The 22,895-nt window shown below is 44.1% G+C and overlaps 1 protein-coding gene across 7 annotated transcripts in view; it reads left to right on the top strand.

Moving 5' to 3' along the window:
• Cacna1e (calcium voltage-gated channel subunit alpha1 E) overlaps nt 1–22,095 on the top strand; it is a 473,485-nt gene extending 451,390 nt beyond the window's left edge. For 4 of the 7 annotated variants that reach the window (XM_052737226.1, XM_052737228.1, XM_052737227.1 and 1 more), the window contains 9 exons: nt 30–135; nt 919–1,026; nt 1,547–1,647; nt 1,905–2,011; nt 6,274–6,385; nt 8,968–9,096; nt 10,147–10,327; nt 11,777–11,967; nt 13,794–22,095. In XM_052737226.1, coding sequence (XP_052593186.1) covers nt 30–135; nt 919–1,026; nt 1,547–1,647; nt 1,905–2,011; nt 6,274–6,385; nt 8,968–9,096; nt 10,147–10,327; nt 11,777–11,967; nt 13,794–14,336 — 1,578 coding nt within the window. In that variant the 3' untranslated portion in view covers nt 14,337–22,095. The remainder of the gene's footprint in view (nt 1–29; nt 136–918; nt 1,027–1,546; nt 1,648–1,904; nt 2,012–6,273; nt 6,386–8,967; nt 9,097–10,146; nt 10,328–11,776; nt 11,968–13,793) is intronic. The other 3 variants (XM_052737231.1, XM_052737230.1, XM_052737229.1) reach the window with 1 other exon arrangement.
• Nucleotides 22,096–22,895: the final 800 nt, after the last annotated feature.

The raw sequence follows: 22,895 nt of genomic DNA, 5'->3' as shown, positions 1-22,895 counted from the left end.
CTGCTCTTTCTCTTTTCTCTTTCACACAGAGGTTGGTCCTGATGAACATGCCAGTGGCTGAGGACATGACAGTCCACTTCACCTCCACACTTATGGCTCTGATCCGGACAGCCCTGGACATTAAAATTGCCAAAGGTCAGATTAGTAGAGGAAGGAGGGAGGGGAGGAGAGACTGTTATAACCTGTGAAGCTGCTACAGGATGGAGCCGGCTGAACTACAGTCTAGCCAGTCACACGCCCAATAATGTAGTGACCTGATTTTTCCTCTAACTCAGTAACTTTAAGACGTGTCCTTTCTCTGGTAAAATAAATGACTTGATATTCCATGTCTGGCATATGCTGGCATTCTAGAAATAATTCTGCAGTTTTCCCACATAGCTTCTTTTCTCTATAGTCTTGGAAAGCTTCTATAGAACAGAGTGGACACAGTGATACTTTGCCCAGTGTGATGCTAATTCAGTGGTCTGGGAGAGAAGCAGTCTATGGCATCTACACAGACCTTTTGGGCTGCCTTCTCCCGCCTTTTTAAAAATCAGATCACTTAGACTGTATAGTTAGGGTCAATGGAAGGAATGATGTGTATTAATGAGGCAGTTGTCTCCTTTATGGCTGTCTTCATTGCCTCTCCTGATGTATTGAGCACCTGGGAGGCTGTTAGAATCAGGGAGAAAGTTGATCTTGGTCTCAGCCTCAGATCACCGGGGAAGAATATGCCTCAGTTGCTTAAAATAGGAGCTAGAGTGTTCTGCTTCCTCAGCAGAAATGCTGGTATTGCTGGATCCACTGTCACTCAGGGCCAAGACTTCCCCTCATCATGTGAGGTGCCACGCTGATTCAGCTCCTGCCCCCACCTACTCCTCAGTCTTCACTATTCTGTGTCAGTTCTGATTGGGCTATTAATAATTCATCTTATCCTAGGTGGTGCAGACAGACAGCAGCTAGACTCAGAGCTACAAAAAGAAACCCTGGCCATTTGGCCTCACCTGTCTCAGAAGATGCTGGATCTGCTTGTGCCCATGCCCAAAGGTGTGCTGGCTCCTCCTTCCAATGGTGCTTGTCACTGTGGCCCAGCATGCCAAGGCCACATCTTTTAGAGAAACCCAATGATTAAGGAGATAAGAGATCATTCTTTTTCCATAGGAAAACTAAGGCCTCACTTCTAAAGTACTTTTAATCACAAGTAATTGAAACTAACTTCTTAAGATGCATCACTGTGGTTGTGAATGGAATTTCCTGGGGACATAGCTCTCTCCCTCCACCTACCTAAGACTGTTCAGTAAGCCCTAGTACATTTGGGGAAATGCACTGCTGCTCAGACACAAGGATCTGGAATGATAGGAGGTGGTACTGACTACTGTATTCCGTACCATCCAGGACTGTTAGCACCGACACCACTGCATGAGTTCATTCACTTTGTGTCCTCAGAGCCTTAAACATTAGATGAATGAATGACTGAAAGTGCAGACCTGTTTCAGAGAGCAGGTAAGAAAGCTTATGCCCACCTGCATCCTCTTTGTTCACTCCAACACCCCACTTGTGTTTTTAGCCTCTGACCTGACAGTGGGCAAAATCTATGCAGCAATGATGATTATGGACTACTATAAACAGAGCAAGGTGAAGAAGCAGCGACAGCAGCTTGAAGAACAGGTGAGGATCAGTGATGGCATGTTGGAAGGGTCATGAATAAACGCAGGTTCCTAGGGGGACCTAGAAAGTACCCTAAAAGGTGGTAACGGGTTTGGGGGTCCAAGATATTTCTAGTGCTGTAGGATTAGAAACCCAATGGATTAAAAGGGTAAGATAGTCAAACAAGGAACCAATCGTACTTCTTTGTCCCTCATGGAAATCATGATTTTCTCATAGCAGTCCCCACAAATTCATGGGAGTTCTTTGTTTCCATACAGAAAAATGCACCCATGTTCCAGCGCATGGAGCCCTCATCACTGCCTCAGGAGATCATCGCTAATGCCAAAGCCCTGCCTTATCTCCAGCAGGACCCCGTTTCAGGACTGTGAGTAAAAGCAAAGGGTCCTGCTCACATCCTATCACCACTGTAAAAAGTCCAGAAGTCATACAGTGTGAGTCAGTTCCTTTCCTCGGGCTATCTCAAAATGGCTCATCAGCAGGAGTAAGGGAAAAGTGAATCCAGCCTGTATAGTGCTGCAGCCAGCATCAGAGACAGTAGATGGAGGGAGAGGCCAGTAGCAGAAGGCGCGCTGACTCATGTTATAATATACTAGCACCTTCGCTATGGTTCTGTTGTGAAGAATTACCATCTTTCAATGCTTGGTTGTCCTCTCATGATGGATCTAGTGTCATGGGCTCTGTGATCGATGAGCATAAAGGGGAAAGAGATGCAACAGTCACTGGATTCTTTGCTCCAGGCTGGTAGTTCCAGGGACACTATTTGCTTACCTCAGTTGATGCTACTGTACCCTGGAGATGTATATATTGATATCACCACTCTTTACAAATGGACAGGAACTACGGCTGGGAGTAGAATCTTGATTTTTAAAAATCAGTTATTTCTGACTGTAGAGGCTTTCTACATCTTATTCTTTCTAATGACCAAAAAGGACATTGCAAACAGAGAATAAAAATCAAAACCTTAATGGAAGACTCTCTAGCACTTCTAGGTTCTATGTGCAGGCCAGCTCTTAGACATCAACGATCTCTGGTAGCATCCATGCCTCATGATGTCACTGTTCTCCTGTCTTCACCAAGTGGGGAATTGGAGCCAAAGAACACAAGCACCTTACTCATTGGAAATGCATTGTGTGTGTGTGTGTGTGTGTGTGTGTGTGTGTGTGTGTGTGTGTGTGTGTGTGTGTGTGTATGTGTGTATGTGTGTGTGGTCAGGTCTAAGTAAGTCCTGCATATAGAACCAGTAATCACTAAGAAGCACAATGTCCCTAATGATCAGGAAAATGATATCCAGGGTTCAGGAATGCGACCCCCTATTTGGAATTGCTCAGACCATGAATATCTTTTGGACTGTGGTATGAGAGATTTGTTTTTGCAGAGCATTTTCTGAGTTCATAGTCTAAGAAACTTGGAAGAGAAGAACATGCCCAAACAATTTGGTGTGATCAAAGGGCAGTATACAGATGCTCTGGCCCCCAGAAAACACATAGATATTCATTTTATTGCTCTGGAGGAGAGAGAGAAGAAGGGAAGGCTAGAGAAATGGTATCTCCTCTATTTTTTCATGAGTCTTTGGTCTATTAGTGGAAAATACCCCCTTTGCCCAGAATTTTCTACATAACTGAACCCATACTATGGGCTCACTCTAGCTTTTCTCCCATGTATTTATAGATTCAGTTACTCACTGATTTTACCAATATTTATCGAGAACACATTTGGCCTAAGCATTGGCTCAGGCACTGGAGATATTGGTGAGCAGGTCATAGTCCCCGGGGATACAAATCAGGAAAGGGGAAATGATAAGAGTAATAGTTAAGTATATATATATAAGGGTGGGCAATTGTGATGTCATGGAAGAGAAACTCCTTACCTAGTTTGCGAGCTTGTTGTAGGGTGGTAGGGAGTGTCCTCAAGGAAGAAACAGAGACCCAAAGGCAAGCTCTTCAAAAGGTGAGAATGTGGTAAGTTAAGACACCTATGATTATGGTGACTACTGCTGAGTTTGGAGAGCTACACAGAGGCCAGACTTAGAGGGCATTCTAAGCCATGATAAAAAAAAAAATTAAATTTTTGTCTTAAAATAATGGGGCTTTATGTTTCAGAGTGACATGATTAGATTTGGGCTTTTCAAAATCCATTTATGAATTCAGTGTAGACTTAAGAGTTCAGAGGGAAAGAGTTCTAGAGATGATGTCATTTAGTAGCTTGCTGCAGTAATATAAATTATCAATGGCAATGGCTTGGACAACCAGGCTAAAGATGGTGAGAAGTGGATAGGCAAGGCAGTTAATAGGGGAAAAAGATTTAGGAATGGGTTTGTTACGTGGAGTGAAAGAGGGAGAGGAATGAACATGACCCACATGCTTTTAGTTTAAACCTTTGGGTAGATATTGCTCCAGGCCTGCCCTTCAGAACCATGTGTTTTGAGAGCCAGGCATTAATTATAGAGATTGCTCTGAGGTTACAATGGTGACCATGGCAGACAGAGCCCCCCTCTCCCTCACACACCAAGTGATCTTGCATACAGGAAAGCCAGGCTTTAAATGGGAAAGCTGGCAGGGAAAAAAGTTGTGGTTTTCAAGTACAATTGTGATAAATTCCAGAAGGAAAAATAGTAGCATGATATGAAGGCATGTAAGAGAGTTCTATAGTTCACGGAAATGACTTTTAGTAAGGAAAGTCCAAAGTATATGGAAAGAGTTTTGTGGGGAGCAGATGTACCCTGTACTCTGGGAACAACTTATATTCAAGTTTTAACCAGAAAGAAAGCCTGCTTATTACTACTTTCAACAAACTTAAAACAGCCTACACATGGAATTCTGGGAGCAAAGGAAAGCCAAAGGATGCTGATGAGGTAGGAACAAGAGCCTAGGAGAGGCCATGTCCTGTATTTTGAACATTGTCTTAAAACAAGAACCTTCACAAAGTTTTAAAAGTAGGTTATCACTCAGTTCAAATTATTTAACACTCAGAAGCTTTTCTGTGATTCTAAGGGTCCTGCCAATATTTTTTCTGTTTTTCTAACAAAATAATTCAGACTAGTAGTTTATAAAGAATAGAATTATTTGGATGAAAATGCTGGGTCTTGGGAAGCCCCAAAACATGGTGCTTGTATCAGGTGAGGACCTTTTTTGTCACACAGAATAGGCTTGCTAACTTAGGCGTTTGGGCCTTTTTGTGATAAAGACAGTAATGGGGCTCCACCTTCATGACCTCATCAAGTCCTAATTATCTCCCAAATGTTCTACTTTAAATAACATTAACATAAAACTTTAGTAATGAAATTTCCAACACATGAACTTTTGGAGACCCATTGACATCATAGAAGGTCTTCTCCACCTGTTGCACAGTCAACTGTTCTCTGTGGAATTAACAGGGACCCATGTGCATATACATGCATTGTCTATCTTGTTCCCTTGGTTTTCAGGAGAAGGCACATGAATAAATGACTGACATTTAGACAGGTAATTTAAATACAAGATACTCGATGGGAGTTGTAAAACTCAGCTAACACTCTCACTGGCAGGGGACCCATCAGGTGATTCTCTGTTATTCAAACCTTCTCTTTTAATGCTAATCTAGTAAGATTGTACCTACAGATTATTTTAAAGTGGCAATTCTTGCTGATTCCTCTAATTTTCTATGGGATGCAGAGTCCTCAACAGTAGACTGTTATGAGATGGGCCTCCCTAGAGCAGAACATAGACACTTCGAGAGATGGTGTATCAGCTTACAGTTCTATAACTGCATAGCCCTGGCCTCTGCCCCTCTTCCCATAGTCACAAGGGCTCACTCTCACTCTTGGTTACAATGGGATCTGCTCACTGATGGCAATGAATGGCAACAGAAACCAATTTTGCAGGAAACGTCAGCTGTCCTGACCAACACCATGGATATGATCGTATAGGAATAGCTGAACCAAACTGGTTTGATAGCAGTCTACCATGCAACTCTCCATACTTTTCACTTGGCAGGCTTTTTGTTTGCCCCTACCTCATCACCATTTAAACCTCCTCCCACACAGCAATCAACTCAAGGGTCTTTGCTTCTCAACCAACACCTCTGAAATCATCTTCCACTTCATGAAGCAACAGATACAGTGAGCAGCACAGAGAAACCCTTTAGTAAATGTTCATGGAACTGAATTGGATGGAGTTGAGTTTAGCCATGGATGCTGGCACAGTAAAACCATTTTACTGAGAGTGGGGAATTTTTTTTAAAGACTATGACTGCTTAATATTTAAACAAGCTGTTCACTGTTTAAACTCTGGCATTTTCCTGCCCAATGGGGAAACTCAACAGAAACAGGTTTACAATCTAGCACTGGTCTTCCATATGGCTGAGTGTGACAAATGACATCATTTGTCACAGATATGCTGGTCGCCAGCAGAATGATGAATGATTCCAAATGCAGGTTGAAAACACCACTTTCTATGTTTTCTTATGCTTTCTTAAACATCTTCTGTTATAAGACCAACCACCTGGAAGTCAATAGACTCATAGACCAGCCAAGATGCAGGGTGCTGCCCTTGTAAGAAGGAGGTTTCTATGGGATGGAATTTATTAGTGGAAGTTATAGCATGACTGTTTCTGTTTCTCATCACCTCTGAATTTGACATTGCTTTTCAGGAGTGGTCGGAGTGGATACCCTTCAATGAGTCCACTCTCCCCTCAAGAAATATTCCAGTTGGCTTGTATGGACCCAGCTGATGATGGACAATTCCAGGAACAGCAATCTCTGGTGAATGAATGAGTCTATGGCCTCAGAAATATTTCCTGATCCCTCTCACTCATATTTTCAGCCCTTTATTACCCAGTTTCTCATGTTCACTAAGAATGTCCCCTCTTAAGGTTTTATAGTCTCAGGGGCCTCTTCCTTCCCATGGGAACTTACATTAAAAGGGCTTGGCCTAAAGAAATGTATCAAATTTCAGAGCAAGTATCATATATAAAATCTTGCCTATGATAGCAATCTTTATGACAGTCTCATAGACTAATTTGGTACCTGTACATATTGTAAGACATCCCACCAAGTGCTGCTTATGGGAATATAGGAATGCCCCTAGCATCCTTGAGTGAAGCTCACTTCCTTTAATACTTAGTGGCTGCATCTGCAACAATGACCAGCTGTCTGCCAGGACATACAGAAGATGTCACCCCTTTTGCTCTGTGTGGGTTCAGGCAGATTTTTTCTCTTCCATTATAATTCTACAAGGCCACATACATTCCAAGTCGTTTTTCTGAGCCCAAGATAAGTTTTTCATTAGTCTAGATAGTAAAATTTCTGAGACCCTTAATGAGTCAAGTTCAGCCTTGAAGAAGAGAGTACTAGTTAAAATTTTGGCTTTACTAGTGTAAAAGCAAAAGCAGATGGCCAAACTAATCAGTTTTGCCATTATTCCTAGTTTGGGAGCCAGGAGTCCCAAGTTTCCTCCCAGGCTTAATTGGGTTGGAGAGAGCAAGACAAAACCTAGTTTTTGCAAATGTCTGTACAGACAGCCTGCACTAAGTGAATCAAGCCTCATTACTTTATGGTTCATAGGTGACTTTTTTCTCACAAACTGTTCTTGCCACTACTATATATCCCAGAGCCACCCAAATGGGTGGTGTGTGTGAGTGATGGAGTAGGTTCTCTACAGAGAGGAGTGCCTCGACTAGGTAATTCTGCCTTCTCTGGTTGTGGAGACAGAGGATCATGCGTAGTTGTATTGGGAAGACACTGGACAACTTCCCAAGGGTGTTCTTCATAATTACTCCCTTCCCCCAACTGTTTTAGCATCCAAACCTAGGGACTAAGCAGATATGGTTAGTTTGATTCTGAAAATTCCTCTCAGTACTTAATGCCTTGCCAATCTAGTTGATAGGTGTGGTGGGAAAAAAAATCTCAATCATGTCTTTTTTTTTCCTCCCAGGGACACTTTACTACCTCATCATTTGTGTGGGTTTCCCCAGGCTGAGCTGTAGTGCCAGAACTTTTTGGATTTGTGTTCATCTTGTCAGTGCTGGTGTCTGTAATTTAATCCAGGTGTCAGCCATGCAACACACTCACCACCATGTACTTCTGCCCATCCCTCTGGGTCCCTGCTCCATGTCCTGAGGCGTGGCCATGGTCTGTGTGTGTGCATCTGGAGTGTGTCTCACTGCCTCTGGCACCTGTGGACCTCAATGTCATTACCGCATCTGTTTGAAGTTGGAATTGTGTGCCGCGTTATCACATGCACTACAAATGCTGTGGCTTCCTCAAGCACACATCTCACATGCCCCAGAAAGGCCCTCTTCCCAGCCACACCAATAGCCAGGAAGTGGGCTGGCCACCCCAGGTTTCCCTTTCTTTGGGCACTGACCTACTTGGGTATTTATACTCGAAACTATGGGTACATAAATATAAAATGACATTTTTTTTCTAGAATAATCTCCAGATGTCAAAGATGTTATTTGATCTCTGCATGGTTCATGGAATCATCTCCAAGCAGTTACAAAATTTATACAGTGACACAAGTTATCTTCATGGCAAACTCACATTCTTTAAGCAGGAAAATGACAAGGGAGTTTGACAGAAAATTAACACTTTTCTGTCACATTTTTATATAGTAACATCAGCCACATATGACTGATGAACAATTGGAATGTTATGGGTACAAATGAAATGTAATAATTATTTTAAAAAAATGAGGTATTTTACATGTTTGTGTGATAACATTTTAATATATTAAGTTAAATAAAATGCATAATTAAAAAAATTTCTACTGATCACATATCTAATCACAGAAGTGATTTGCATTATATTTCCATTGAACTGAACTAGTGAGTAGATCCCGGAGAGATGGTTACCCACTACACTCTTAATGGCTTTAGTTACGAAACTCTAATAAGTTATAAACAAATAAATTCATAACATTTTCTCTTAGATACTTAGCAACTTTCTTTCAAATCCTGGTTTCTAAGTAACTGATAAAAGAATTCTTCAAAGAATAAATACAATAATAGCACCTATCAGAAAATATACTTCACATATATAAAGTACCCAATGAGCATAAATGTTTGTTTGGTAAAGCTATAATACCTGAAAATTTGCTTCAGAGATGGTCTTTACCTCTTCATCCCAGTTAGAGCCTTCTGTTTGAGATATCTGGCACCACACATGTACAGTTAAACATGCACACACATACATAAATACACATACACACCTACAATGAGGGCCTCATAAACATCAGTCTCCCTTCTAAAAGCTATTCTTACAATGGGGGCTGAATCATCCACTGGAGGTGAGAGGCAACCAGATGGAACCAAGTCCCACAAGCTTGGCTGTGTGTTTATTTCCAGGAGCCAGAGGTTAGTGAATTAAAAAGTGTGCAGTCCTCTAGCCATGGCATCTACCTTCCTCCGGAAACCCAGAAGCATGCGGGATCTGGGAGGGCATCCTCTATGCCACGTCTGACTATGGATCCCCAGGTAAAACTCAAACACCACATACCTTATGCAGTGGCATCACAGGCTTTATTAGATGGGTTATGAAATACCTGATATTTTCAGGTAAGCCCTGGACTTTCCTTTACTCCTTACCTGCACACAAAAAAACCGGCTCATGGACCATCTCTGATAAAGTCTTCTCTATATTGTGTTTTAAATAAGTCCTGCCTTCAAAAATCTAGTCAATAAAATAATATTAACTTCTCCTGCACTGGGTTAAGCATTCTTAGTACCCAATCAGTCAAGCAACCAGTGTCTTTCTCTATGTATTTTCCCATCCTTTTTTTTCTTTTCAAGCCCTTTCAGCACATACGGGTTATTTGTATGCACCGCTCTATGTCAGGACTGTCTGATCCAGTGCAGGCCACGCCTCATTTCTTTGTCTGTTTCCTTGGCTTCTTTGTCTGTCTTACATGAAGTTTTGACAGAGACAAGAAGTTTTTGTGGATCTGTTCTAACACCTGTGGCAATCCAAAGTTTGGGGGTGATGGGAGACTAGGGTGGGGGGTGGTGGCAGAAGGGTGATACTTTCTTAGTGGTTAAGTTGCAAGCTTTCCTAGACTAGGGGGCTGTAGGGCGGAACCTTGTCCATTGAATAAATAATGAAAGAGAGAAGCATGTTTCCCTTAGAATGTAGCCTTTTGGACAATTGTTACAACACCTATTTGAAAATGACTCACTATCTACAGTAGGTCCTGACTGAGTCCCTGTGGCGGATAGTTCTAAGAGATATTTGCACAGTACCTGCCCACACTCTGCACAGTTAGTAGATCCATCTGCTTTTATTCATGAAAGCAACGAGACAATTCAGGCCACTCTCAGTGACTGTTAGCTGACATGGGACACTTCTTCCTGATTAGCTTTGTAGCCAAGGATTTTGCAAGGGAGATTCAAGGGAGGTGTCAATTTTTTCCAGGGGTTATATAGTTCACAGTTCCTAAGAGTTTCAGTCCCACATCTGGATTTTTGGATTCTTTTCATAATTAATCCAGACTTTGTGTACCTCTGGGTTTGTTTTTTTTTTTTTTCCAGGTGGTAACAGACCCTAGCTCTATGCGACGTTCATTTTCTACAATTCGGGATAAGCGTTCAAATTCCTCATGGTTGGAGGAGTTCTCTATGGAGCGTAGCAGTGAAAATACCTACAAGTCACGGCGCAGAAGTTACCATTCCTCCCTGAGGCTGTCAGCCCACCGCCTGAATTCTGACTCTGGTAAGAAGGTCGCCTTTAGCACCCGACTCTTTTCTTGGCAACTGATGGGCTTTTTTTTTTTTTTTTTAAGGATCAGAAATGATTAAACATGATTTAGATAAAGACCAGGGTTTAAGAAAGTGAAGGAAGGGCTGGCTGGCTGACTCTTGCATAAAGAGCTTGCTGTGCAAGTGTGAGAACAGGCGTTCTAATCTCTAGAACTTACATAAAACTGGGGCACAGCAGGGCAAATCTGCAACCCCATGATCATCCTCTGGCAAGATGGATCCTGCTGTTCTGGAGTATGCTGCTGCCAACAGTAAAGCGACACTGTCTCAAACACGACACAAAGCTAAGACCAGTTCCTCAGGCCTCCACATGCACACTGTGGCACACCCGGGCCACCCCATTCATACACAAACTGAAAGACGGATGCTCCTTGTCAAAGGGCGTTGCTTATCTCTGAGTTGTCGTCCTGAAACAGACCCTAGACAAATGCCAATGTGATTAATCAAGTTTTTCAGTTAACCTTTTACAAAAGGATGAGGATTCCGTAGGAATATAGTAGCAGCCACCCCCACCCAAGGTGCTGAGCTCTTCCATCAGCTCCAGTTTTCTCCATAGTACTACTACTTGGACTTGTGTCAGGTACTGGGTTTCATCTCAGACCTCTCTCTGTGTTTTACTGATTTGTTTAAAATGTTAAGAAATCATTAGTCTCACTCTGCCTACTTCACTCAGTACAAGAATCAAACTTGAAAACCAGTGATCGTCCCCATACTGAGAGCTAGTAAATGGCAGTGTTAAAACTAGAATGGAGATCCTTGACATTAAATCCCAGGGTTCTCACCCTAACACTGTATTCGATGTGCCAGTACTCCATTCATGGAACCTTCTTCATTCCCTTCCTGGTACAGGATACAGATAATTCCTGCGCTGCATTGATGTAACTGGCAGAGACACTAGTCAGCCAGGGAAACAGGGAGCAGGGAAAACAGATTACACTCGCCCATGCATGTCTTCTCAGTGCTACCTGGAGGACTTACTTGTTCACAAAAGGGGACTTTTCTATCCTTTCCTCTCCTGTTTCCCTTTTAAGTCATCTGTTGATCTGCCTGGAGAAGCCAGGATGCTTCAGTGGGTTCAGGAGGTCAGGAAATCTAAGAGCAGGATGACAGCAGGGTCTGGTGGGGACTCCCTCCCTGGTTCACATGTGGCTATCTTCCCATCACATCCTCAGGGGTTAGATAGCGGGGACAGGAAGCCAACTGTCTCTGGGTGCTTCTTCCATAACAAGAGCCCTGCTTTCCTGATCTGCATGCCTCCCAAAGGGTGTCTGTTCTCCCTTCATTCCACTGGAGGTTAGGTCTCAGTCCCTGGCTGGGATAGAATTTGTAGCTTGGAGTTCAGCGTCACCAGCCAGAGGGAGTACTGTACTAATAAGCAGTTGTTTTTTATCACCTTCCACAGGCCACAAGTCTGACACTCACCGCTCAGGAGGCAGGGAGAGAGGCCGGTCCAAAGAACGAAAGCATCTTCTCTCTCCTGATGTCTCTCGCTGCAATTCTGAAGAGCGAGGGACCCAGGCTGACTGGGAGTCCCCAGAGCGTCGCCAGTCCAGGTCACCCAGCGAGGGAAGGTCACAGACCCCCAACAGACAGGTGAACATGGAGAAGTTGAACCTCCAGCAGGTCAGGGAAGAGAAGGTTCTATACTAGGAAGGCCTCTAAGAGCTCAGAGCCCAATGTTTATGGGAAATAACCACTATGCACAGAGGCTGGCTGACAGGAACTCACAAGAAGCAAGATTACCCCCCTAAGAAAGACAGTCTATGCCTGTCCTCAGAATCTGGATATACAAATTCAGCGAGACTTAATGAAATTAAGACGGCCCTTCAGCCAAAAGGTTTAGCTCTGGTGTGATCCTCATATTAATCATAATGATGATTCATCTCACAAACCAGGATTTGCAAGTCAGACAGCTCAACTTTGCTTAATCCGTTGTGCAGCCATCCTAAGAGAAGGAGCATGTCTCACCTCCCTATGCCTAAGAACTATCAGCTGTGTGACAATATTCTTTGTATTGTCCCTCTCTCCCAGCCCTAGCTCTGGAGGGGAGTTCCTGGAGTTCAGAGACGAGACTTATTTGGAAATGGTTAGCCAAGAGCAGGAGAGCTGCTAAAGCAATTCTGAGACATGGCAGCAGAGAAGTTTACCTAGTGAACAGGCGCTTCCACGTAGTCTTGCTGTTGAGCCAGCCCTGGAGTTCGCTAGCACAGCAAATTCCTGAGACTTTAAGGAATCCAGTTGAGATTTGCTTAAAAGTAGGACCCAGAATTCTACATCTGAAATGATCCCACCCCAGAAGATTTTCACAGGGGTCTCACAGGTCTCACATACCTTGAGAGTTCAGTGCTGGAATCCATTTGCCAATACCTGGGCTCAGGTACTATTGGGACTAGGCAAGGAAGGCAGGTAAGGCCCAAGACTATAGACAATGTGGGGTGTAGAAGCCAAGGGCAGCAAGCCACTGCTGACAGAGAAGCAAGAAGGAAAGGAATTTGCTTTTTCTTAAACTCTTTTCCTCAGTTTCCCAGACAGCAACTCTGAGCATTCCTTCACCTTTCAGGGAGTTGTTTGCCTAGGATTTGAAGGTATTCCTGTATGCCCTTGTTATATACAGTTTCCATTTCCTGGGTAGCTACCTGGGTGTTTTATGGTCACAGCTGTAAGTTAGAACAGATGCTCAGGTCTAACCACAGCCCTGCCCTGCATCAGTAGTTGAACTTGATTTCCAGAGATTTGTATGCACTGCATACAAAAGTTGAGATGCTCTGATCTAGATGGTATCTTGGGAATATTCTTTCAAGGTATGTTACTTTTGTTTATGTTGCATGTGTTTAACTCTGTGAAGCTGTTACTTTGCCTGTCTAAAACACCTGATTGGTCTAATAAAGAGCTGAGTGGCCAATGGTGAGGCAGGAGAAAGGATAGGTGGGGCTGGCAGGCAGAGAGGATAGAAGAAATCTGGGAGAAGGAAGAGATCAAGGAGTGAGAGAAGGAATGAGAGAGAAAGGAGGAGGACTTCAGGGGCCAGCCACCCAGTCAGACATGGAGTAAGAAGGAAAGAAAAGGTATATAGGAATAGAGAAAGGCAAAAGCCCCAAGGCCAAAGATAAATGGAATAATTTAAGAAAAGCTGGCAAGAAACAAGCCAAACTAAGGCCAGGCATTTATAATTAAGAATAAGCCTCCATGTGTGATTTATTTGGGAGCTGAGTGGCGGGCCTCCCAAAAGAGCAAAAACAAACAACAACATCTCTAATTCACTATTGACAAGGGTATGAGTAGTACAGGGTATTACTTCTCGAACCTACTCCAGAGACCCAAAGAGCTTTCTGCATGAGGGGTTGGGACTTCAAGAAGGTCCCAAGTGGAGGTGCCACCATGCCCAGTCTAATCTATCATATTTTTCTCCTGTGATACAGGGCACTGGTTCCCTGAGTGAGAGCTCCATTCCCTCCATCTCTGACACCAGCACCCCAAGACGAAGTCGTCGCCAGCTCCCACCTGTGCCACCAAAGCCCCGGCCCCTCCTCTCCTACAGCTCCCTGATGAGACACACTGGCGGCATCTCTCCACCTCCTGATGGAAGTGAGGGTGGATCCCCGCTGGCCTCTCAAGCCCTGGAGAGCAACAGCGCTTGCCTGACCGAGTCTTCCAACTCCTTGCACCCCCAGCAGGGCCCGCACTCTTCCCCACAGCACTACATCTCCGAGCCCTACCTGGCCCTCCATGAAGACTCCCACGCCTCAGACTGTGGCGAGGAGGAGACACTCACCTTTGAGGCAGCCGTGGCTACTAGCTTGGGCCGCTCCAACACCATTGGCTCTGCCCCACCCCTGCGGCACAGCTGGCAGATGCCTAACGGGCACTATCGGCGGCGGAGGCGTGGGGGGCCTGGGCCCGGCATGATGTGTGGAGCTGTCAGTGACCTCCTGAGTGACACGGAAGAAGATGATAAGTGCTAGAGGCTGCCATCCCCTCCGATGCATGCTCTTCTCTCACAGGGAGAAAACCAAGACCAAATTGGGAAGCCAGTGCGGCCCGGGGGGGAGGAAGAGGGAGGAGGAAGATGGAGAAAGGACGCCATGCATCCTCAGAGAAGAGGAAGTCAAAGACAGCTGGGAAACCAGTCAAACCCACCAATTTGCATTATTTCCCTTTGCAAGATGGGCACTGCCACAGTTCTGCCTCTTTGCTGGGGAAAGAAAATACAGGGATGTGGGGGGTTATTCCCATGGGAGAAGGGACATGAAGGTGGCTTGGCTTCCCTTGCCCCTTCCCACTTTTCTATAAGCTGCAGCGGGATCTGGCTGGCCTGTGTCTAAGCTCATTGCCCTGAGCAGCTGGGAAGACCTTCCCGGCGGCATCTTAATGTGTGAAGAGTGGAGACTAGAGGAATCTCCGCACCAGCTCTTGCGCTTTGGCTGCCCCCAGGGCAACTGCAGCAGCATCTCATGCATTTTCTTGGGGCTTGCTTCCCCCAAAGAGACACACGCCTAAGTCAGGAGCACTGGATACTGATGGGAAAAGGGAGGAAGGGAGAGAAGGGCCAGAGTAGAAGGGCCCAAGGTGCTGTGGCAACAGCAGCAGCAAGGGCTGGTCTGGGTGAGAAAAGCCATAGCACAGCAGCCCGTACCATGAAGGCGAGGGCCAAAGAAACAGAACTGGAGGTGCTGGTGGGTACAGTAGTAGACCCTGACGTCTGTCACCCACACAGTAGGTGCTGTGGTAGGTAGGCTCTAGGTACAGAGGTTCCCTGGGGCCCACAAAGGTGCCTGTAGCTCTGGTAAGGATAATATTCATTCCAATAGCCAGGGCACCAACCCCAGTAGGGTTCAGCCACAGTGTTGGAACCCCGTGCAGTTCTCGGCCTTGGCCCTTTAGATACTAGTCAGAGGGGACCCCCAACAGTAGGGGCAAGGCGGAGGGGGAGACATAAGAGACTCTCGGCAGACTCAGTTTTCCAACAAGCATAGGAGGAACTCGGCATTGGTGACAGGACTGTGACCACAGTGGGCTGGAGGCAGCAGGCCTCTGTCAAGCAGCAAGGCTAGTGCTAAGCCCAGACCAGAATGGTCAAGGATCGACAGCTTAGTGTTCTCTGACACTCCCCAAAATGGACAGTGAACACATATACAAGGAGGCCACTGTGTAGTGACTTCTCTGAAGATAAGACTGAAACAAGAGAATGCTCCCTAAGGAAGTCATCCTGAGGACCCCTTGTGAGGAGAAATCCTTGGGTCTGAAGCTTGCGTAGCTGGTTTGGGGTTTGGGGAGTCAGTTGATAAGGATGCTTTAAGGTAATTAGTAACTATACCTCAGTTTTGACCTGGGCTGTTTTTAGTAAGATAGGCTCTGATGGGGGCCCCCACTTTCTCTGAATGTTCCCTAGGCCAGGGCTGTGCTTCATCCCTTCCCCAGAATAAAAGATGGGTAGAGACAGCCTCAGGCCTCTAAGTCATCCCTAATCCCCCCAAACAGACGCATTGAGGGAAAATAGGACCCTTCCTCAGTCACTTCCATAAACAATGCAGCAGAGAGCTCCATTCTGTGGGACCCATCACCACTTAAGCCTCTCTGCAGTATCATCAGAGGTGAACAGATGCCTCGGAGTGGGGTGTTGGGCAGGATTGCCCTCTCTAGCTTCTTCACATGACCCTCTCCAGTGAGACTTGATACCACACTGAAAGCTCGGTGGATCAACTCTTCATCCTGTCCCATCCTACACAGAGTCCTTTGGGACTGGTGTAGGAGCAGCCCTTTTTCTTAGTAGGGACTTCTCCTCTGAAGTTTCCTTTCTATCCTTCTGTCCCATTCTTCCTAACCCTGGGCTGATACAGAAATAAGACATAGCATCAGCTCTGAGAAGCCAAGTTCACCCATGTGGCAACAGTCATCTGCCACGGTTCCATCTTCTCTTTTGAACATCGATGGAGCTTCATGAACCATGGTCAGCCCCAAACCAAAGCGGTCCCAGGACAGGAGACCAACGAGGCAGACAGAAGGTCTGCCAACCCTCAGATCCTCCTCCACCTTCCTTGTCCTCTCCCTCTCAGCACATGCGTGCTCAGGGGCAGCTGAGAATAGGAGCATGATCCTACCCGACGTGATCATTACATAAGACTGATGCTGGGCCTTGTGTTGTTCTAAAGGTTTTTTCTCTGCTCAGCCTCATTTCATGCCAAAGTGCTGCTATGGGCCTCTTGGTGTGCACAAAATTGCTTTCCTCTACCTTGGACATGCAGCTTTCCTTAGAGGAAAGCCGGCAACAGGATGACCATTCTGAGCCAGCAAGCCTGTTGGATGGTGTTTGGAGAAATTCGATTGCAGAGCTATGTCCTTGCCATCCCAGTAGTGGGAGAACTGTGGGCTGGCAGCACAGTGATCAGATCTGGAAGTTGACTGCAAAGAATAGTAGTATCATGAAATTTACTATGCCTGAATCTTCCCACACTCCTGAACTCCTTGAACACATATGCAGGTGTGTACATGTGCATACAGACACACACACACACACACACACATACACACTAAATGAAGCATTTAAAGTTATAAAGTACTGTAGATGTGGTCACTTGACTGACCACATGTTTTTTTTTTAGCCCTGATGAAATTATAAACATATTTCTTTATTCATCTTCCCTTGGATTTCTTTTCCCTTAGACCACACTTACCCTTTATTAAGACCAGAACATAAAAGAATTTGCGTTAAGCCACAAACTCATTATTATCATAATCTCTGATTTCCTACTGCCTCTTAATAAACTCGAATGACAGCCTTCTCCCTTGTAGCTGACCAGGGCTTCTCCTCCTGTGAATCAGAGCCTGTCTCTTTCTCTATATGGAAGCTGCTTTCTGAACCCATGCTCCTCTTTGCATCTTCTGGTACAGAGCATGATTATTTGGGTGCAGAAAGTCTTCTTGCAGAATTCTTTAGTCAGATGTCTAATCCCCCTTGCAGAAGCATTGGCCCTTATTGCCTCAAAACAAGAGAGGGATGATGAAAGGACATCACAAGAAGGAAGGAAGCCAGGCCGGGAGGTGGTAGAACTGCGTTTGTGTTTGGGGATGCCTTGTCGCTTAAGGTTCCAGACAGCTTGTCACATCCCTTCCTTCCCATCTGCAGGAGAGTATAGCAGGCTTCAACATGGTAAGGCAGTTCAGGCTATGTTCCCTGTGTGCCAGGAAAATCACCTGCCCATGGCGGGATGGCACGCTCTAGTGTCCACCAGGCTCCACATGAGCCATGATGACAGCCATGATGACAGGGGAGGGAGGTAGACCACACTTGGAGCTGAGAAATCTATTTTTACTGCAGACTTCACGGCTTCTTCCTGCTTGTTCCCTACACTGAGGGCACCAAATGTGTTTTCCTGAAGCTGACTCCAGATGTTCTGAACTTGTCCCTCCCTTCACTCTGAGGCCCAGACAAAGATACCCAATATTCTAACCTCCAGGAAGCATCCCCCCTTCCTACCTGCATCCATACATCCACCGCCACCACCACCACAGATTCTAGGTGTGAACTGGAGTGCCCTCTGGTATCCCCACCCACTCTTTGTTTTGCTGCATGTTAACACATCCTGAGATGGTTAAATCCAAGCTTATGTGATGGAGTTACTCTCTCTGCCATGCTTTTAGGGAATGCTCCTAATGAAGCAATGTTTAGAGATCCTCACCAGACCATTTCAAAGGAAGCATGAAGTGTGCACACAACATCCATGCACTTAAAGAAAGCTCACTAGAGAGAAATTAGATCTCTTTGGCATAGAAGATCGAAATAGTCAAGTAATCTCAAATTTTCATTATATCTCTTTCTGAAGCCTGAAATGTATGTTTCATTTTTGGATAGAGTACTTAGGTGGGTGGAGCAGGGAGAAGTTGGGGACTTGGTTTCTCAGCTCAAGTTAGAGTTCTATGTAAAAAGGAAAGGTGGACAGCGGAAGGGAATCTGATTGTCCCCTGGTGTGTGGAAATTTTCTGAGACTTGAATGAACGTTCACAGCATTTTTATTACAACAGTGTCTCACCTATTGTGTTTTGAAATACCAGCCCCAATGCCAGAGGCTAGTGAGGTAAAGCAGCCCATTCCTCAGGGAAGATTCTCTGTCCTAGCCAGCCTATGTGGCCTTCCCTCCTGGCCCCCAGAGCATTGCATGCTGTCCAGGAGGAGCAGGGGACTACTTTGAGGCAGCATGGAAGAAGAGAGGGTCAGGTGGCCCCTTGAAAGTGGCCAGTCACAGCATGATGGATTGACACTAGACAAGAACCCCTAAGGAATACAGTACAGATGACTGCTCTTTAAATATCCCTACATAAAGAGCCTTCTTTTAGCAGAAGCCAAGTAAAATTAACTTAGGTGTGTGACCTAACTGTTCCATGACTGTGATCAAAGGCAGCCCCACCTTAGTAAGCCCCATGTCTGCACCAGTAGTCTTCTGCAGTTTTTCCTCTCTGAACCATCCAGAACACCATCGCCAGTTCTGTCCCAAACAGAGCAGCCGCTGATGCTTTCTCCACTGGCCAAAGACTGCTGGGGTGTTTTGTCATCTGTCACAGGCTGCACCCATAGTACACAGTTGTACTGCATGGGGGAAAAGGTCTGAAAAAAATTCTACTTGCTTTCTAGCAGCCATCTGTTTTGTTGTTGTTTTTTTTGTTTTTTGGGTTTTTTTTAGTGTTTTCCCTCCATAATTGATTTGGTCTATTATATCGTGTGTCTCCCAGAGAGGTCACACCACACCAAGAATAAACACATTCATAAATTGTTCCAATCTATCCCAAGGGCCTAGAAAGCATCTCCGAACATAGTTCAAGTCATCTCATTTAATGGGGGCTCCCAGCAAAGCCTAATAGGGTTTCTGGTAAGGTCTACCCCCACTTCTATTTTTAATAGGTTCCTTTATACCCACACACTCCTATCATGTTAGGTATTGGAGGGTTAGTGTCCTGACCTTCTAGATGCAAAAAGAGACTTGGTAATAAGCCATGCTATTACTATGTAAATACATTCTTGAACTTCAAGTTCTTGTTTATGGAGTTTTGAAAAGTTGGGTAGATAAAGTAGAATGAAGTATTGAGATTAATGCTTATTTTTATCTGTTTGGTAGTTTTTGTTTGATGATTGTCGACATATTTTGTAACAGGCCCACTCTAGGACAGCAAAGAAGGATAAATCTGTGTTCTACAGTGTTCTGAATCTGCTTCTTTTCTATGATTAATTTCTGTCAAATTAATGCTATGATAATTGAGTTGAAAATCTGAAGTTACCATCTCTCCTCTCCAATCTCTATTCCTGGCCCCACCCCTCTGTCTTGTTAAGTGGCCTTGGACTCTTGTCTCTGCATATTCTGCCTCTCCTCTTTCAAAAGTCTGAAAACATAACCTACATTTATGAAAAAACTGCCTTCCCCACCAAATCAGTCAAAGTCAAGGAAATTATATGATACAGATTTTTTTCAGAACATCTTTAACCAATAAATATAAAATGTATTCCTCGATAAGATGATAATTTTAAAACAATATAGCAATTTGATAAATGAAGATCATAGGAAGCTAAGTATAATAAGTTCCACCCAGGCTTCACAACTCATTTGTGCCTTCAGCAAAGATATTGCATCTATTTTCTTTCCCTTGTTAGGAAAATTGAAATTCTGATACTTGGCTAGTTCATGTGCGTGTCAAGTGCTTATAAGTTAATAATGCATAAAGCACTTATGTCTTCTCAAGTCAATTTGGAAAACCCTTCACTCATTATATCCCACCAAGGACTTGGGAAATTCTTGGCATTTCCTATCAGCATTTAATCTTTTTAAGGGAACCTCCATCTTAATGGGACTGAGACTAAGATTTGCTTTACTCTTGCCTTCTATTTTTCCTATTTCCTTTTCGTGTTAGCACTCAGTTTTTTTTGAAATCCAAGCTGTTGTCATTAATCAGGAAAGAAGAGTTTTCCTTCAATAAACTTCCTAGTGTTGTCTTCTCTTTGTGGACACCCAAGTCAAAGAGCAAACAACCACAAACACCTTCGCCCAGGCATCTTCTTAGCCTGGATTAGAAATTTCAGTTAATCTTATCTCTTTTTTTTTCCTGTAAGTTTTCCAGAGAAAATAGGATGCTCTCTATATTCTGTAAAGAAAACATTTGAACTTGGGCCAGAGAGTTCCACCGCTTCTTCTTTGGTTCCCTCAGATGATGTCCCCCAAACTAAGACAGAGACATCCCTGCTATGTCTGACTTGGACCCGATTTGCTGACTCAGTTGTTTTCTTTCCGGCGTTCTGATTTCTTATGGGCAATGGCCTATATTGCCCGAGAACCGATGCTTAAAGCAAGTCTATCAAGGATATTTATGAGATGAGCAAGGAAAACACTTTAACGTGTCCAAGTGCCATTAATCAATTTTTAAAATAACGGTAATATGAAATGAGGGCTAAATAATGTAATCTAACTGCCAATTAAAGAACACAGTAGTTCTGGTCTTAGTTACATTTGATATGAAGTTATAGACCATTAAGCAGATCCCAGCGGGTTTAGTGAAAACATAGGCATTGTGTTTTAATGGCTGCAATAGGGGCATACACTTAGCCTGCAGGGTGAACTTTAGTCAGTGTTTTTCTATCCTGGTGTTTTGTGAACAATCCAAAATTTCTACAAAGCCACCCTAAGTGCTGCAATTGCAGAGGAACTTCCCTCTTAGTGATTTTCAAAGGCAGTCCAAGTCCACTCACACTGAGTCCAAGATTTGGAATTCACCCAGAAAAACCAGCAGAGCAGAAACACTCAATGCACCAAGTATGTTTGACATTTCATACCTGGGATGAGTGGGAACAGAGAGAGACATGCTATGGAACAAAGACAAAGTTGATATGGAAGACAGAAAAGAGTCCCAGAAGAGGACAGGTTTAAAGATGTTTGACTTTGGATCCTACTTTTTACTTAGATTTGGGGTAAACTCTTTCAAATGATACTGGATTCAGAGGGGTTGCTTTTGATAAACTGACTTGAATCCTCAGGATTAGTGGATTCTTGAACATCCCTTCCAGACTGGACAGATGAGGGAAAAATCAGCCCAAAGACAATCCACGACTTCAGTAACTCATATAGTAATGTCAATATTGGAGAGGGTACATTACCTTTCCTAGTGGCATATGTACCACAGGAAGGGAAAAGAGGCCGTGTCTGGAACAGGAGGTGCTTTATCAGGAGTAGATTTCAAATGGCAAGGTACACTGGTACTGACCTCCAAGGCCACCATCATGAGAAGGGGATGACAGGGTGTCTAGGTCATCCCCTCTGTCCTTTGGGACCCAAGGATAGGCCTTAATTTGATCTTAGAAGACGAGCATGTAGAATGGGATCAAGAGGGAAATTGGGTGCTCTGCCTCAGGTTGTGAAAAGTGCTGCCACCTGCATTCTCCAACATTTGTGAGTCAAACTCATGAGATGTCCCCTTAAAGGCAGCATCCACTAGGGTGGACCAGCCTGACACTCCTGCAGTAGTGGTGACTGAATGGAAGTCAAAGCTGGCCCACCCAGAGTAGCGGTGCATCTCACCTAACGATGGAGTTCAGCAGTGCATGTTGATCAGGTGGATATCCTGTAATATAAATGCTCGTTTGGATCCAAAAGGAAAACCATTAAAAAAATAAAAGAAAGATGAACAACTTTATTGTTGGGGGGGTGGTCAAGGAAAAGTAAATAAAACCTTGTTGTAAAGAATTAATTGGCCTGGTTCCACTCACTTGTCTTTGCTTCTGCTGATGAAGTAGTCATGTGACCAAAGCCTGTCCAGGACGTGGGTAGGTGGGACAAGAGGGTCAGTAGTCACGGTAACTCAAAGTCTGTTCAATTCTCCATTTTAGGCAGAACTGTCTGTCTCATTCTGTGGGATAACATCTTTTTCCAATCCTAAATGTATTATTTAAGTTGCAGTAATTCTATTTTTGGTTACACAGAAATCAGCACTTCAGGATATATCTCTGTATTTTGGTCAAAGGTCTTTTAATAAGTCTTAAGATGCATAGTAAGACATTTTTCTTACAGTCAAACCTTTCAAAAAATGTAGTATGCAGCCATCACTTCAAGTTCTAGAGGGTGGATGGGAAGTCTGCACATTCATAATTAACTTCTTGTTTTTTTCCCAATCATATTCTTCTATTGATTCAATCACAATTTGAATTGGAAACAAATTTGTCAACCTGTTACATCATAGTGGTATGGCATGACACTGTTTTCTTCAACAAAAGTAGATTTGTAAGGAAGTTATAGGAATTGGTGATTTTATTCCCCAAAATTCTTTCTAATCTAGAACTCAAGTCTACATCCTTTCACAGGCTAAAGATACTATGAAATACATATAAATAAAAATAGATACTATTCTAAATTTGTCTCAAGACTATACACCATAATCTGAGTTTCTCAGTGGTTACATTTACATGCTATATCCTAACTTCATACACTGCTTCTGGAATATCACAGCCTTGACCTCACTTACATACCATGTTCATTTGCTATGGACCTAAG

This window comes from Peromyscus californicus, unplaced genomic scaffold (genome assembly GCF_007827085.1).
Source record: "Peromyscus californicus insignis strain IS unplaced genomic scaffold, ASM782708v3 Scaffold_14__1_contigs__length_90479793_seg_2, whole genome shotgun sequence".
Classification (NCBI taxonomy): domain Eukaryota; kingdom Metazoa; phylum Chordata; class Mammalia; order Rodentia; family Cricetidae; genus Peromyscus; species Peromyscus californicus.
This window is presented reverse-complemented; position numbering and strand designations above follow the sequence as displayed.